The following is an 18659-nucleotide window of genomic DNA, read 5'->3' as shown; positions in this document are numbered from 1 at the left end:
GAGGACAACAGTAAAGTATCTACATGATTGTCTGCAATTTGTATAAAAATTTTTGGTGACTACTGAGGTACCTCATGAATCTCCAGATGTTACTGCAGTAATGTATCAGAGTAATTCTACTGAAATTAATGGAATTACTCTGAAATGAAAACAGAAAAGCGAAATAAAATAAGGCTTGGAGGAAATCTAAGTCACTTTCCATTATCAAGTTGATTTTTTACTGACTTTTTTGTTTCATTGGGGGAGGCGGGGGGAGGACTTCCTTTCACCTACAGTTTTGCCCAAGTTTTCTGGCAAACACAATACCTTTCCGTTTGTAGAGCTGGAAACAGATTAGAAAAACTAGGCAAAGGATTGATATTTACCTAATTAATTCCATAACTTTTATGTCAACACTTTCCAAGACAGAGATATCGGTCTGGTAACAGAAGCGTAAATGCCTATGTAAATGCTCAAAGAACACTAGCAAAGATAAATCCATGTTCACGTGTCCTCAGAAGGAACTACCATACAGTAGGCTGAATGAAGAGTATAAAATACATCTGTTATGATAAACAGATCCTCCAAAACAGCAGAAAGCTCTGCCCAGGGGAACACAGCAAGTACAGCTAGCAGATAAGGTCCTGGGTGGCTCCTCAAAATCTGCAGCTCATTTTCTGAATCTGACACAGGATTCCTGTATGACCCTGATCAAGTCAGCGGCTGCTGCTTTTCTAAGTGTTTCAGTGAACGGGAATAGAAAGCGCACAGAGGTGGTGTAAAGCAGTGTCTTAATTCCCTGGGCCTCCATTTCCTCAAGTTCAGTGCTCTGACACAGCTGTGTTCTACAGAAGAAAGCCACAAAAGCACATTCAGAGCTTTGGCAAGAGATCCCATATGTGTAAGAGAGTCCACAATTCCTGTACATCTCACTCTTTAAACCAAACAACAGCATATAGCAAAGAGCTGCCAACAACTGGGGCCAAATTCTCTGCCAGGAAAACATTTTTTTTTTTTTTGTCTGGTAACGCTATCCTCTCAGAACGTTTAAATCAAAACAATTGAAACACAGTCCCACAAACATGCTTTTCTTTTTATCAAGTAAAGAGGCTTTGCTGAAACTGATTGTCCCCTGGAACAGCATGTATTCTTACTGTTATTTTTCAGTCGACTTTGTTGTAAAAGAAGCAGATGCAGGTTTAGTTTGAATCAATGCAAAACAAAATAATAGACAAAATTATCCTGTTCCTCTTTTTTTTTTTTTCTGAAGTGTCCTTCTTTGGAAAGATCTGGATAAATTGCCAGAGGTAAGAGCATTTTTTGTCAGACTACGTTCAGTCAGTAACTACAACATCCATACAGTAGAGTCCACAAAATGAATCAATTATACTTGCTATGCAATACCTGAGAAGAGTAGCCAGAGCTCTCCTCTTAGTGCCTCCGGGATTCCTCTTACAACCAGGTCTCGAGTCTTCTTTGTTCGAAACATACTGACACCATGTCCCCGTTCGACAAAGAGGATGTTCCAGGACTGTTCTTTCATTTTTTCTTTCAACTATGAAAAGCAGAAGACGACAAGCACTAAGTATACTGGAAGATTTTTCCTCAAGTTTCAGAGAACAGAACCAAATTTTGCTCTCAGATATATTCATATAAACTGGAAATGACGGCATTGGCATCCATATTGATATGTGAAATGAATGCTGATGCAAATCAGAGCAAAATCTAACCTGTGCATAGTATAAATTTGGCATACAATGCTATCTCCTACATGACCTACTATTCTTTAAAGTATATTATTTCAAGAATGTCTATACCAGATCAGACAAAAGGTAAATCTAATCCAGTATCCCATCTGACAGAAACCAACAGCAAGTGCCACAGGACAGTAAGTTCAAGCAAACATCTGCAAAATCCTCCTCCACTCCCCAGCAAATAGAAGCACAGGCACATCCTCAGCAGAGGCAATCTCTCTGAATTTAACAATACACAGCAGATTTTTCCCTGCAAATTACTTCCTGAACCCAGACAAACCTGCCGCCTTCTAACTTCACTTGAAGCACCCTTGTTGTTATATTAAGACAGCAAACAATCACTCCCTTTCACCTTTTTCAAGCCACTCCTAAGTTCAACTTTTTCCTTACTTTCCACTTGAGAATGATTCCAACCCATAAACAGCAATAACTGTATGCAAGCTGGTTTTTCATTTTAAATGAAGTCATCACCATCTATTTGTTATGTTTTATTGTTCGCTATTCTGCTAAACTTATCTTCTTTTAAAAAAATCAATAGGTAGACAGCCCTATTTGTTACCTCTAGATGGAACCATTTGCAACTTTGACACCACATCAGCAAAAACTACATTATTATCAAAGGACCACGAAGTACTAGGGACTTAAAGGGAGTCAATGAACAGTGATAAAGCAGTAAGACAGCTAACCAGTGCAAGGTGCAACTGTGCAGACAAATTCTGCCATCACAGTTCTCCTGAGGTGTTCCAAAAATGCATTGCCAGCATAATGGATAAGAAAATTCAACATTTGATATAATTCCTATGGCAAAAAATCAGAAGTACATTAAAACTGCCTCTTATAAGATTCTTTTTCAGCTATTTCCATGTAAATATATATATATATATGTTTGTACGATACATACATACAAACAAATCTGCTTACTGTAACTTGGGCCAATTTTAAAATATCCCATTTTTTGTTGCTGCTTTGTGATAAAGAGAGTAACATTTTCTTGGTAAAGGGTAAATCAATAGAAGGAAAAAAGATGAAATTGAATGAAGCAGTAGAAAAGACAACTGGGAAAAATAGAAGGTTCAGATTGCTTACGTGTGGTGGCAGGTTTCTCTGTGCTAATTTGAGAGCTCTAGCAAACAAACTATGAGAAAAAGTATTTGGCCATGATAGCGCAATGAAATCAAGCAAGTAATTATTTGCAAAGTCAACTCACTGTCACAGACACCTGCCTAATTACTCTGATAAATTAACGTATTTTGATTTCAACATGTCTATGAACTGTTCTTTGCTAACCGCAATAAAAATGTACTAACTTTGCTACAGATGGAATAATATCCCACAGAAACTCAACAGGCAAACAGGTTGCTTCCTTTTTTTGATTCATTATGCTTTGTTGCATTATATTAGTTGACAGATTTGGAACAGAATGGCTACAAATGGTGGAAAGGACACAGAGAGATGGCATGACATCAGTGTCCTTATACTCCCACAGTTTCTCAGTCTTTCCTCAGTTTATTTACATGAGCTCCAAATGGCACTAGGAGAGAATCAATAATCAGGAAAATTTGCAGGAGAATGAAGTCTAGTTGGATTAAGGAGGGGAACTAATAGCTGAAAACACTTATGCCCATATAGGTTTTACGTTTAATCAAATATTTATCAACCAGATAGAATGTTTTTTACACACTAGCAATTTCTGTCAACATAGAAGATAACAGTGTATGCATCTGAACTTCAGTGGGACCAGCCATGTAAGTAAAACCTGCTTCACAAAATGAAAAGTGGCAAAAATTCCCTATTCAGACAAAATTGAAGTTACAGGCATTTTACCTGCAGAGTAGAAGGAGGCAGAGATAGTAGAAACAGTGAAATAGATCCTTTGTAAAGTAGAAGATTACTAATAAACTATTGATTATGCATGTAAAACGCAATTCAATTTCTCTGAAGCAAAGCAACTGATGATCAGGTGCTCCAACTCATGCGAGGCTCCAGGGCTGAGACAGGGTGAACATTGCCACTACATTTTCTGCGCATGCAGCAGTAAGATTTAACATTGTTAAAGCAATTAAAGGTGCTAAAAGGAAAAGTAGAGTTGTCCGCTTTTGTTCAACATACTATAAAAAGCAGAACTTAAAAATCTGGATTCCCTTTTCTCCTGCCCAAAGGGTGTTTATTTTCTGATATTTCTAATATAAAAAATTCCGTATCTTAATTTACCCAGTTCTGCTGAAAGACTTAATTTTAAAATAAAACCTTTCTGTCTTCTTGCACACACTATGGAGAAGCAAAAATAGGATGTCCTACTGCAAAAACAATTGAAGAAACATTCTCCAGAGCATAACTTTGTTAAACAGAACTGCAAAAGAATGAAGCAAGGAAGAAATTAAGTCAATTTCTTGATAACATTCTCCTTGCTCCCAAAGCATTTGTAGTGACTTTGTATCTTGACAATTCAGATAGAAACGAAACATGTTCACTATCATAAAACAAACAGCCAACTCTTCCCTGAGGGGTGGAAGAGCAGGAGGAATTAGCTCCATGAAGATAAGGCATATCATTATTAAACAAGATGAGCAGAAAATTGAATGGAGCCATGAAGAAGCACCCTGTGGACTCCAAATACAGAAAATGCAGATGAAAGAAGATTGGCAAAGCCCCAGAGGAAATCAGCAGCCTTGCTGGAATACATTTTGAATATACTTCAGTCCTTTCCAATTAGATTCCAAAAACTGTTGGCCATTTTATCCCTTACCATTTTAGAGTCTAGATTCTCAGCATCTTGAGGATGGTAGACAGTCATTAGGGCTTCTGTACTGACAGTTTTGCTGTTATCTCTCTGACCCATCTTTGACGGTCCTGCATCAAAATCCTTTGGACTGTCAGAGGCAGAACTAGCTGCAACCTTGAAAAAAAATTGAGCAGTGGTAGTTATAAATGCCAAACAATCCTTCAAGAAGCAGCACTGATACCAGAAACCGTTTTGCTTCTAAACCATCATTGTTTATGATATTAAGTTACAGGTACCAGATACAGACTTCCAAAATAAATTAAAAACAGCAATCCCTGCTCTGCACAGCTGGGCTTTCAGGAGGCTGCACTTGGAAAAAAATCCATCTCTACAGCCAAAAACTTAATTATGAAAGGACAAATATTCATAATGAGAACTGTAATAGGTAGGGAGGCCTGACCATCCATCACCACTGAAGTCAAAAGAAAAACATTAAATTAAATGGAGCCATATACTGAACTATACAGAAATGCTGAGAGCATTTAAAAACCAGCATTAGAACCTGGATTGTTTTTCAAAACCTGATGGAAAATAAAGTAAAAGAACCAAAACCAGAATGCATTCACAGTAGCACCATTGTTTAACACATTCTCTTTCATATGGGCACGTATTATTTATTTTTCCACACCTTAAAACCAGAGGTACATGACTTAGCATGGTATGTCAATATAATGCAGATACAACCTGAAATAAGGTAATCTAAAAGGAAATGCCCTTGAGCAGCAGACCTTACCACTCAGGTCTCCCAAGGCTGTGCTGTACCCTTATCAGCTGAGCATTTCTGCTGATATCAAACTATCTTGCTTTTATTACTCATTTCTGCCTTTTAACCCTTAAGAATCAAAATCTCAAAGTAGAGATTTTACTGATATACTGATTATTTTCTACCAAGAGGTATTTATTTGTACGCTTCTCCACTCTTACAACTCACTTTAGAGCCTACGCCAGCTGAATCTATTTAATTTTTTTCCAGGGGAAAATCTTCAGGGAAGAGGTACAGCAACTATAATAAGTAATGCTTGTTAAGGATGTTTTGTCATTGCTTTCTTATTTCTCATGCATGAAACTACACATACAGATTTCTTCACATCTAGAAACAACCTTACAATCATTCCATCAACTTCCTGAGTCAAATAGTCAGCTGGCAAAAAACAACACAGCTACACATCATTTTACATCAGACTGGTGGACTTTTGTTTTAATGTGAAGGGTCTTAAGGCAAGAGATGGGAACATGATTTTTTAAAGAGGAAAAAAAAAGATTTAGACAACTTGAAATCTAGAGGTAGAGCAGACATTGTTACCCACCTTGTGTCTAGATTCAGGCTTAAATATAAATGTGTTGCATTACACAGCGAAACACTGACAACAATACGTAAACTCTTAGTAAGACTACACAACCTTATTCCTAGGAACACGTACTAAGAAATTAGAATTAGCAGAGCAGCTACCTCTGTATTTATGATGTGTTGTGGACTTGAAGTTGCATTGCATTTCATTCTGAGCTTTGCCACAAGCTGTTCGAAATCTCTAACCTCCGTGAAACGAAAAGCTGTTTTTCCTTTGGTACTAATGCTGACTCCTCTGTTGGCTGGATCTGCCTTATCCACCCCTGTGACCTATGGAAGCAAAGACACATAAATTAGGCAAGAAATCTTACCAGCTTACTTCTAAAAGAGAAAACCTATTAAAAATACATGTGTACATGAAACAGTAGTATGAAGCACCCCACAAGCAGAATTAGTAACACAAATAGCAAACTCACTACTTTTAAGCCCAGTGGTCTGGAGCTATTTTAGCACAAGGTAATAAGTATTATGCGATAGATTTTCAACAGAGTACCAAAAATCTTTGAAAAGATCTTCCCCGCTGTGAGTGCTGAGCTTATTCGAAAATTTTGCCTCCTTCTACCTGCTGAAGCTGTTACTTTTCTTCCTACCATCCGAAAGCAGACAAAACATGGCTTTTGCAAGTAATCAAATGAAACAAGTTTCACAAGAATGAATTTCCACTGAGAATACCCTTTCAAAGACAGCTGTGATAACACATGACAGCTGGAGCTGATTTTAATTGCCATGATAGAACAGTTACAGATTAGAGCAGTTAATACACTTTAATAATGCAAGTACAAGTGAGACAATCATGAATAGCTAGACTGACTGCCATTGCTGATGCTTTTACATTGTTATAGGTAAAGAATGAAAGACCACTGAAATAAAGTAACTCTGCATTGCTGTAGAACAAATAGTGAGGGCCTGACAATCCACGAGAATAAATCTAGAGTCAGCTCCTTTAACACAGCCTCTTCTTGTTTTTCACAGGTTATGGAATTCTCTATCATTTGCAGGACTATTTATAAACAATCAAATAAATTGCTTTACCTGGGTGGGGAACACCAAGTGTATGGCTGAAATTAGCTCAGCTCACCTGCAGTGTATGGCTGAAATTAGCTCAGCTCACCCCCCGACGTCAGGTGCCTTATGTCAGGCAGTATGTACACGAGAGTATGTAGACCAATCACAGAACCTGGTTAATTTTTAGGCTTTTGGAAAATACGTCTGGGTGCTGATGAAAAGCTTTTAACACTGGAAGACTGAAATGTGGCAATGTCCCAGATCCCATGAAGTCAAGAGAGGGATGGAGAAGGTTTTTTTTTTTCCAGAAGTTATTCCACAGTCTAGCTATAGTACTCTATAGAAATATGAATGCTGTGTCCTTTACAATATGGTCCTTATTCAGTCTGTTGAGACTATCAGCTGTAATGGCATTGATACTTGTTCACCGACGACTGTCAATGGATTTTCCTACAGACTTTTGAACAGACAGCACCGCTCAACTGCTGCAAAAAGAATTGCGCTACTGAGCTAAGAAACACAGCAGAGCGATTACTAATCTTCAAGATCCTCTACCCTCTCCAATTCTTTACTTTTTATCTTGAGAATCTCTCATTAACTCAACTTTAAGAATTAAGCATAAGCTTTTTCATTTAAAAAAAAAAAAAGTATTAAAAAATTTGGATTCTGTACCCAGCTACAGAAATCAGAGTAAATAGAAAAGGGAAAGAGGATACAGGGAATAGAGCTGAATCATGAAAGCAGTTCTAGAAACCTACAAACAGAATTCCTACATGCAGTACCCAAAGTAGGGGGAAATGTATGACATCATGTAAAGTAAGCAGATTCCAATTAAAATCTGCTAAACTGGCATTAAACTACACAAGCGCAAAACTTCTGGTATAACTGGCTCTGACTTGTAGTTTGCATTACCTCTCTTAATGGAATGATTACACTGCACAGGCTGCCATCTTGGCTAGCAAAGCAGATGTAGTTTTCTGAAATGCACATTTTCCCATGGGTGTTGTAATGACTGAAAGGAACCCATAAGAAGCACTCATGAACTTCCTTCATGGTCTCTTCTTTGGGTAGCCTGAAGAATGCACTAAACTGCTCACTGTGGGCACGGCTCTCTAGGCCTCTAGATTAAAAACAAAACAAAAAACAGGGTAGGAGAGAGAAAAGAAAAATTAAGTAAGTTTAAAATGTCTTTACAAATACAAAAGTTAAAAATACCTTGGGAAAAGACAGTAAAACATCATGCTCTCCCATAATCCATGGGGTCAGTCTGGAGGGTTCAATGTTTTGCTTGAGGAGGCAACAAAGAGCAGGACCACACCTATCTATGTACACCCGCTTAACAAAATACTTAAATACTTCACTAAACAGGAATAGATTCAAGCACGTTCTTACGCAGTAACGCACTCTGCTGAATCAGGGCCTACAGGTAGTGCAGAAAAATGTACTAATAGCCTAATCTGCTGTGTTTCCCCACCCATCAGAAAAGTCCATTTAAACCTAAAACAAGTTTTGACTTGACAGAGGGTTAATTAGCTAGAAATGTAGCACATATTGTAGACATCTGCAATGGGCTAATTCTTCACAGGTAACTGCAGCCAGAAACAATGTTTTGGTTGTAGAGCAACATCCTTCTCCAGCATTGCTACAAAACTGAGGTATCAATTACCGAGGAAATACAACCTAAAACAGGTTTTATTATCAGTGTACTATAAAACTAAATAGCTTTTTTTTTTTTCTTAAATCACAGGTGCATGGAGCTTTAAGTAGGAACAATTATCAGAAAAATGCTTTATCATAATTTCTGATTTGCAGATAGGTGACATTATCCAACAAAGATTTAGTCCCTTTATGTGAATTTAAATTACCTAACAACAGACTTGCTTTTCCTGGTTACTTTTCACAGTAAATAGCTGTGGTCCACAGATCAAAATCTGAACATTTGAGTGAAAATTTGGACAGGTCTCTGAGGAAAAGGCAACATTTGCTTCAACAGAAACCAGAACTGAAAAGAAACCACAAAATTACTACAAGGAATAATCACGCACCTTCCTTGAGAAGGAAGGACCCTAACCATCAGGCTACTTAAATCTTTCCCACTGCCTAAAATACTGTCGTAAGTAAGGAAAGCCACACACACATCTGCAACTCATTGATTTTATCAGCCATCTCCAGTGGCAGAAAAGTCACACAGTTATTATTTACACATGTTTATTAAATGATTTCTTCTCCACCTTATCCTTCCTCATCATCAGGTCTCTTTGCAGACACTGCGGCTTCATTCTTAATTTTCTAATCCTAAATGCAGCTGTTAGAATGCCTTTTAAAAATTCAAACTACTATAAACCCAATGGTTGAAAACCAGCTCTGAGGGTTTGATCACTTCCTGCCTTCATATAGACTTTTGATACTGCAAAGTAACAAATTACAATGCCTCACATTGCTTTGATCCCAAATTTTAATGAGACACTTGTTTAAGAGAACACCAGCTCTGCTGACATTTACATATCTCCTTGAGACAAGGATTCTCTTCCCCTTTGCCTAAAAAAGTTCTGGGCCCAGAGCAGATAGACTCTAAGTAATATATTACCTCTTGGTGATCTGCAGAGGGTCATGAAGGACTAGGTCATTTTCAAATGTCTCCTTGTCAAAAAGTCTCCTAACAGCATAGTTTGCCAGCTGCTCCATGAGAAGGAACGTTTCACTAATGTGCAAAAACATGGAAAAATAGTGATCTTCCCCACGGGAGCACACATGAATGCTCTCTGTCAGAATCACATTGGAAGTCTTCTCAAGTTTTGATATTTCATCCCAGGAGATAATAAGTTTTACTGAAAATACAAATATAAGCAGATGTGAGCAACTTCTCATTAGCTGCTGCCCTTGTATTAAAAAAAGAAAAGTAGTAGTCAACAGTACTGATAAAATATAATTAAGCAATGTAGTTAAATGATAACACACTTGGAAGGGGCTACAAACTCACAAGCACAAAAAACACTATCCTCACAATTCCTATAAAATAATTCCATTAGAAAGAATTTTATAGAAAGAAAAACATTAAAGACACACCATGTATGAAAATACAAGCTTACACCACCTTTTCTTCGCTCTCATGTGAAACTGCAAATTGGAAACAAACACCATCATATAAGCTACCCCACTTTAACAGTTTACCAATAAGGCTTCTTAAAGTAAATCAATCATGTATTGGCATTTAGAGGAACCACGCCCATTAGCTATGACATTTCCCAATACAAATGAAAATTAGCTTAGAAGGGAGCCTACTTTCTTTATGCTTTCTAGTTTTCACATAAATACAGTCATAGCTCACACTATTAGAGGCATTTGTTCAGGCATTTCAAACTAATGTTACACAGGAAAAAAAAGATATGTGCAATTATCATGAGTGCGTAGTGTACCCATGTGAAATATTAAGTCTGTGTGTGAAGAATAACTGTAATCCTCACAGACTGAATTAATATGCAGCATGAACTAAAGATGATGGACAACTTTTAGTTACAGTCAACTGCAACAGGTCTGCCTTCTCTCTGAAGCTTATGTAGAGGAAGAAGACTAATGGACATTGTGTAGTAAGTTACCCAAATGTATTCATTTCCATAAAGTATTTTACATTTGCAGTTTTTTCTATTCTGTGTTGACATCTGCTCACATGGCAAAAGAGCCCCCTTAGGACATAGGAAGAATTCTCCCAAATCTGAAAGATAAACAGTAAAATGTGAAGGGACTAGGCTTAGTATCGAGGCTTACTTACTTTCTGCTCCCAGCAAAAATGAGTAAAAGCTAAGGAAGTTGGTACTAAGATAAAGCCACCCTTGACAGGGCACTCTGCCCTTCCAATAACTGCATGAGTAATAGGTAACCAACTTCTCCTGCTCTGGTAATCCAAAACACTTTTCAAACTTCATAAGACCTTCACGAAACTTCTCAGGATCGTCTTCTTTTACAAACGAACCTTTTCCCTCTTCAGCAATCAAACCCTAAAACAAAAGAACCAGTTACTTTATATATGCATCCATGTGGGTGGGTGTCATATATGCACCTGCATCCATACAGCATAGCATTCTCCTAGCAGGACAGTAAGTTTTAGAACAGGAAGAATAGTCTGAGGATCAAAACACACGTCACAAATCAAATGTGCTATTTCAGACTCATCCACCAAGTTTCCCACACAACTTGAGCAAGACGCACATTCCCAGGTCTCCTCTTCTGAAATAGATATATTTTCCTCACTTAATCACAAGAATTCCTGGGCTAAATATTTAGTATACATAAAGTGAGCTGTTGCACCTTCACAAAAATATACCATGTATTTCCCAGGCATTATTAAAATTATTGTGAAATAATTTATCAACAGTTTTAGACCACTATCTAAAGGCATCAGTGTATCATTTACCAAGAAGAGTTTATGTCAAACAACCTTACTTAAACTGTGGGGCAGATAAACAGGAACAATGGAGTGTGTTGAAGTTAACAGCCACATACTACTCAATCAGAAGTATGTAGCATTACGATGCTGTCCTTCGATATTCTAAAAAGGACATGTTATTCGTGTACGTTTAGAGCTAAAAAATACTTAGCCTTTCCCAATTATGTCACGTGCCTGTTACTTACTCTTATCTTTCCCTGGACAAAGCTCGTAATATCTTCATTTGAATCAAATACTGATAAAGTATTCATAACATTGTGTTCTAACCAGTCCCAGTGTTCTGTTATTTCTTCTCTGCTGGATCCTGATTGAAAGAGAAAGTTAGTATTACTTAAAATTAGAACAGACTTTAATCATTTCACTAAAAATATTAGTCAAGAGAATACTTAGTAAATTCCCGAATCACAGAGTAATTTAGATATACAAGTCCCAATCACAAGTCTCAAATTTATTGTCCAGCTCTTGTGTACGCTAAAAATGTATTTGGTGTACCTTAAAAATGTGCACTGCTGTGTTTTTATCTTTCAAGCCCTTTATGCAGCTATATTTCTAGCCTTTACGTCCAGAAGCATCTCAGCTTTGTCAACATTGTGTGGCTCAGTGCTGAAGCCTGACTTGGACTGACAGTTCCTTCAGCTCAGCAGTACCTCCCCAACATGGATGGCAGAGCATCGCTAGAACACTCCCAGTCTAATAGTCTAGAAGGTGGGAAATGTGAGATCCAATTCATGAGACTAAGAAGAAAATGAAATCTGGGCCTTTGATATCCTCAGCTGTGATCACTGGCCCACAACAGTTTCCAGAGTAGAACTCCAAGACTTAGACCTGCTGTGCAAAATCCCTTCTACCATGTGTAAGGATGTAAAGAATACATCATTGTAACCAGGAAGGTAGCAAAGATTTCTCTTTGGATACTTGAAACAACCATTTACGCTGCTTACAATAATCAATCAATTGCTACTTACTTGTGCTCAGTGTAGGTCATGGTTTTATCTCATTCTTTATCAAGTCACAATTTAACTACATTTCTAACCACGCCAAAGCTTAGGCAACCACCGTTCAGGAAACAATGTCATCCTACCTACAATAAAGTTCCACCTATGCTGTAATTCCAAACGCATTGTTTTCATGCAGTTGCAGGCTTCTACAAGAGGAAGAAAGCACAGCTGCACCCCATATGGAAAACATATACCAGAACTAACTCCTGATGCAGGAAAAAAGGCTCACTGATTCATACAAGCTGAACGATCCTTCAAACAACGTTTGGCACCACAAGAATTAGTTATTTTTTTCTTCTGGACCCTCTGGGACTCAAACACACAGGAATAAGGACTGTTTTCTTTCCTTTCATTACATATGTGCAAAAGGAGGAGTATCTTAAAAAAAACTGTTATCAATAACCGTAAGGAATGTAGAAACCATAGAGCCAAGATAAAATTCAATGTTCCAAAAATATAAATACTGCATTTTCAAACACCTTGGAGAGAAGCCAACCTTGTTAATTTATTTACTTTACACTGCTTTTTAATCTAGGTTTCAGAGAGCTATCACCTACTATATGGTGAATGTCACTGCAACTTTATAGCAAAGAAAAACCTATCTCACCTAAACATTCCAGAAATACATTTATATTACTGGTTTACTTTAAATACAAAGGAACACTCTTAGCCACTAGCTACTTTTATAATTAGAGAAATGTGGTAGGCCAACTCCAAAATGCTTATGATAATTCATTTTATTCTTTTCACATACTCAATTACAAATTATGCACGTGGTAATAGGTAATAAGCAGAGATGATACTAGTGAAACAATAGTAGAGGTCCAGCAAATTCAATACTGAGTTCTTTAAAGATAGGTGGCTCCCCCTCAGATGGTGGGAGACAGGGAGAGGGAAAGAGAGGGAAAGAATTTACATAGGTTTGAATAAAGGGATTCTAGAATATAAATTAATTGGCAGTTTCATCCTCCACAGGAATGCTCACAAATAAAATCAGTCAGTGTAATCACATACTATGAATACCCCTAAGCAAGAAAACACCTTTAACAATTTCTTTTTCTCAATTTACTTTGTAAAGACTAATTAAACACCTTTCAATGGACTCCACAGAATTAGTTAAAGTTGCCTTGGGAATGAATAGAAATTGTTCTAAATATGGTTAAATAGTTAGACTGCACTACACAGGGTGGATTTGCAACACCACTTTAAAAAATTATATGAAGAGTAATTAACACAGCAATTAAATCACAAACTAATTATTTTTCTCAGACTACATACGTAGACCAATTATTTGAGTCACAGTGTGAATCAGAGGCACAGATGTGACACAGTAAAGATGAGAAATTGTTCTAAATATGGTTAAATAGTTAGACTGCACTACACAGGGTGGATTTGCAACACCACTTTAAAAAATTATATGAAGAGTAATTAACACAGCAATTAAATCACAAACTAATTATTTTTCTCAGACTACATACGTAGACCAATTATTTGAGTCACAGTGTGAATCAGAGGCACAGATGTGACACAGTAAAGATGAAACTTTTTAATAAATATTTAAATGATTTAGGAGCACTGTTTCAAATCCTTATGTAACAGCAGGAACAAAATGTAGTCTCTTCAATTTCTTCACTTCACAGAAGGAACAATCTGTTTTCTAACACAAAGTACAACTACATTATGTAGCCTTTTGTTGTAAAGCATACTTACGCAGCACAGAATTGATATAAATTCAGTCCTAAGGTGAAGAATACCCTTCATATTTTTGCAAGGGCTGACCTGACAGCATTCGAATTCCCCAGTGTATTTCCAACATACTTATCAAAGTACCTTTTTGACAGCCTGTCATCAGTTCTGACTTCTTCAGGAGTAGTCCTAAAATTTTATTTACTGCCAATTCACAAACTGTTCAAATTCTATCAACTTTATAAGGCTGCCCTTTTAATGTGACATGTAATGAATTACATTAAATTGTTATTAAACAGTTCTCTCACTGACTACTGCCCTTCAGAGAAGCCCTTGCAGAACATGAAGAGGAGCAGATTAGCATTACAGCATGAAATGTGTAAACTATGAACTAAACACCTAAAAGAACAAATCTGTAATTTTGAAAGTAGCTAACGGTATAGAAAAGACAGCAAGGGGCACAATTTTTCATTTAAGCTGAAGCAATGAAGATTCATAATACGGTGATAACAGCAAAATCCAATGTAAAAACAGCACAGCACTTACTAGTGGAATTACTCATGTATGTAAGTGTTCGCAGAATGACAGATTTCCTGCAAAGCTCATCTTTTACAACAGGCAACTAAAAGGAAGGCCTAGAGCCCAAAGAAGTCTAGATGGAGCCTTGTTTCTTTAAAGAACACTACTAATTAAAAAAAATTAAAGCCTGGAAAAATGGACTAAAACATATGGTTCTTTTTCACTGTAATTATAGATGTTTTCAGAGTTCTCAATAAGCCTAAGAAATAGATTAATTCCACAACAGTGACTTTTTAGCATTAGACCACATGACAATATTAGTTAATTTCAATATAAAGACAAGACCATGCCTCAGAAGAAAAACCAATAATGCACGTAAAGAATAAGAGAGTCCTGTCAACTTTTGGAATGGAGATCTCTTTGGACACCCAGTAGTTAAGCATCCTGTATAAAGGAATTAAGACTTTATTTTCAGGAGAAGCTACAAAAATTTAAAAAAAAACACAACAAAATAAACCCATGCCCGCTATCAAAAAGCATGCTCTAGTAAAAATCACATACTCCATTCTCAAGGTCAATTTTCTTTTCCATTTCCTACTGATTAATAACGCAACATGAGAAAGAAAACTTCTTACACTACAAGAGCAACAGACATGAGGAATAATTCAGCTCTGATCATGACTGGGAACCTGGCTCATTTTAACAAGCAAAGATAAAGTAGAAAAAAACATTAGGATAAGCAGTTCCTGTTATTCCTACCTACAGCACACTTAGTACGCCCAAGGGTCAACTTATCCCTATCATCCTGAACTGTGCCAAGTTACACTTGCAGCTTACAGAAGAAAAGATTGCGCCTATGTTATTCTAAGAGAGCACCAAGGCTTTAGTACCTGATGGACTACTGCAGAAAGCAGGCAATTGGAAGTTGTAATATGAAGTCCATAGATATATTCTGAAAAACTGGAACCACATACTACTGTCAATCTCAGGTTTGCAAATAATTTTAAACATTTAGAGGTCATGGGAATGAATAATGAAGCGAGAGGATTAACCCAAAAGTGGATCCTGCACTTTGTACCCTCGTCTTTCACTTTATAAACTCAGCGTCTAAATCATAGTACGTACCGCATGCAATGGACCAGTAGACTTGAGAGTCTGGTGTCTGATGCAGGATGCGAAATGGGGCGACTTTCGATGTAGAATCCAACACAGCATCTAATGTTCCCACGAGAAGACCTGTTGCATTCAAGAAAACGTATAGAGCATAGTGAAACTAAGGTTTTGAAATGTACACTCACTTCTGATTCCTTTCTTAGTGAATAGGAATGTAGTGTATAGGAATTAGTCCAAGTAAGGACTAATGAACTCTGAGAAAATAAGAAGCACAAATGAGTAAAGCAAAAAGTGCTCCCAGAGGAACTTCTTTGGGAGGTGATGATATTTTGATCTAGTAAAAACCATTATAAGCACAAAATGAGGGTGAAGAAGTTTTTTGAGATGACCCCCTTGGAAGCGATAGCCATGTAGTATGGTAAACCAGAGGATAACCTGAAACCTAACATGGTAGTTCCCAGCCTTCAACGAGCACAAGCAGTAATTGAACTACCTCTTAATTAGTCATTTACTGTTGTTCTGTTTTCCAGTCACAGGAAACATCTCTTAGGAGACTAATTCCATTATGTCTGATTTTTATAAAAATCCCACCATTTTTACATGAGAACACCACATCATACTTTCTGTACATACAAAAGTTTTGCTGCTCATACCACATATAGCTAGAAAATGCCTGCCATTCTTCATAAACAGTCTATCAGATGACTCCTACATAAAATATGGAACACTAATATTTCATCCTACCATCACATGCATAAGTATATTACATGAAGTGCATTATACCCATATAGATTCTACACCCAAGATACAATGGCCATGTCACCTCCCTGCCACTAGATATTGAATTCGCTCCTATTAAACAGAGTTCAGATCAAAATATACTCATTTCATTGAGACATACTTCATTTCTTCATAACTGGGTGCAAAAAGTTTCCTGAGAAAATGAGTATGCATTTTATTTGGGCTGCCAAAATCATTCTTTCTGCACAGTAATAAAAATATTAGCCCAGATATCTTAAAAGTTCCTTTCAAATCTAAGAATCAGGGAATTCTAAAAGAAGAAAAATCCATACAGAAGAAATACAAGCCTTTGGATCCTAATGCACAAGTAAAACTTTTTCTTCTTGTTACAACAGAAACAAACATACAAGCTACAATATCTTATGCTTCCTTCCTGTATTTCCTATGCTTGCCATCCTTCTAGCATGGCCATATAAATGGAAAGTTCAACTAAAGCAAAGCTACCAAAGCAATCACACAGAGCTTTTACTCTCCTACAGAAGAACTGCAAAATAAGAGATGAGATTACCCAAAAAAATATGAGAGATGCAGGTACCCAAAGAGATGCTGTAAAGTCTGTTCCACAAACCTGCTGAGATCATGGATGCAGGGCATTCCCAAAAAAATACTATTAGGGTAGAGAGCTTGTATGCAAAGTTAATATATCCCTTATAGCACCTCTAAGTACCCTTCCATGTTTAACGGAAAATGATCTTTTGATTCAGGTTTTTAATATTCCACAGAAGCATTAGATTTAGATCATTTCAAATGCATCCCTCAAAAGCTATTTCAGAATTTTTAGGTTGGCTTCTGGTACTTTTTGTTACACTTTCTTTCCATTAACCCTTTCTCAAATTCTGAAAAATAACGATTGTGACAGAATACAAGAAAGCAAAGTAAGATAAAATTGAGAAGTCTAGACAATCATCCTCAGAACATGGTTTCCTAAGGATACACTTTCAGCATAGAGCCTGTGTGACTACCTTACTGTGGCTACCTTACTGTGGCTACTCAAGTTTCAGAATGCTTTTGCTTCTCTTAAAAAAAAAAATGGAAGTGAATAATAATGAAAAACACAAAAAAAAACCCAAAGACCAGTACGTTACATCAATCAAAAATACTATCTTGTCTTGTCTGCAATTCATAGATTGTAAGCTACTGTTGGAAAGTAGAATTTTTTTGTAGTTTCTAACTGAAGTCAGACATTGAATAGATAACAACATTTATGTCTGTTTAAAGAGCTTTAGCTTACTGAGTGAGTCATAACACTGAGCTGATCTCAAAGTTGGCTTTGCTTCAGCAAATGTTTTAGTATTTCATTCATAATTCTCCTAATATCATTTACTGTTATGATATACAGTACAAGGACATTAGTCACCATTTATAAGGTTAACGCAACCACTCAGCTTGAGAGAATGATTAGAACAGTGCACTAGGAAGCAGCACTCCTCAAAATGCCGTAAGTTTCTGTCTACTTGGAAGGTCATTAGATTTTAGATACAAGAAACTGCACCAGGTTAGTACCAGTCACTTCAACAGTCCCACTAGTCAATACTGCTTGGTCCACGAATGTGACATAGATTACAGGTTTGCGCTTAAGCCGATAAATACTCAATACCTTACGAACTAATTCCATGGCTATGGCCACTGGCATAATTGCGAGGAATCAGCAGAGTCTCACCTTCTTACCCTAGTCCTGAAAGTGCTCTATGAGCTGCGAATTTTTTGAATACTGTATTATCAGTTAGGGTTTCCATAACTACAAGTAGTTGGGTGCTTCTCAGCAAGTACTCCCTTTTACTGCTGTTTCCCAACAGGAAATCAAGAACCATGTTCACCCAGGCAAGTAAGACCACTGCTGAGCGGTTTGCTGGCACTCTACTAACTCCATTCATACAAGCCTACTGAAGAATGATTCACTTCCAGGGTTGCAGAGATTTAAAATTCACCTGTATAATGACAAGGATATTAATTGTAAAATAAAGGAGTAGGCAACAAAAGAATCAGTAACTGCGCAGCCCAGAAACTAGCATTATCTCCATAAGGGAGGCAAGGGGAAAAAGCAGCTCAGGCCATAGTTGCCAATCCCTTGCTAATGAAATGCAGTACACGTTGCTCTCAAACAACCAACTTTAGGGACAACCTACAGAAGGTCATCTATTCTCATCTCTGCTCAAAGCTACACCCCACAGTTTCTGCTGGGGATTCCACCTAAATCATCCTCTTGCCTCACTCGGGGAATGACTTCAGC

The 18659-nt window shown here is 37.2% G+C and overlaps 1 protein-coding gene across 1 annotated transcript in view; it reads right to left on the bottom strand.

Moving 5' to 3' along the window:
- TBC1D8B (TBC1 domain family member 8B) overlaps nt 1–18062 on the bottom strand; it is a 30989-nt gene extending 12927 nt beyond the window's left edge. Inside the window, exons 1-9 of the mRNA XM_009275380.1 lie at nt 17933–18062; nt 15641–15751; nt 11498–11616; nt 10638–10863; nt 9456–9696; nt 7781–7988; nt 5966–6133; nt 4480–4629; nt 1384–1534 (exon numbers count right to left, since the gene is read on the bottom strand). Of these exons, the coding sequence (XP_009273655.1) occupies nt 1384–1534; nt 4480–4629; nt 5966–6133; nt 7781–7988; nt 9456–9696; nt 10638–10863; nt 11498–11616; nt 15641–15751; nt 17933–18062 (1504 nt within the window). The remainder of the gene's footprint in view (nt 1–1383; nt 1535–4479; nt 4630–5965; nt 6134–7780; nt 7989–9455; nt 9697–10637; nt 10864–11497; nt 11617–15640; nt 15752–17932) is intronic.
- Nucleotides 18063–18659: the final 597 nt, after the last annotated feature.

Source organism: Aptenodytes forsteri, unplaced genomic scaffold (assembly GCF_000699145.1).
Source record: "Aptenodytes forsteri isolate BGI_AS27 unplaced genomic scaffold, ASM69914v1 Scaffold143, whole genome shotgun sequence".
In the NCBI taxonomy this organism is placed as follows: domain Eukaryota; kingdom Metazoa; phylum Chordata; class Aves; order Sphenisciformes; family Spheniscidae; genus Aptenodytes; species Aptenodytes forsteri.
This window is presented reverse-complemented; position numbering and strand designations above follow the sequence as displayed.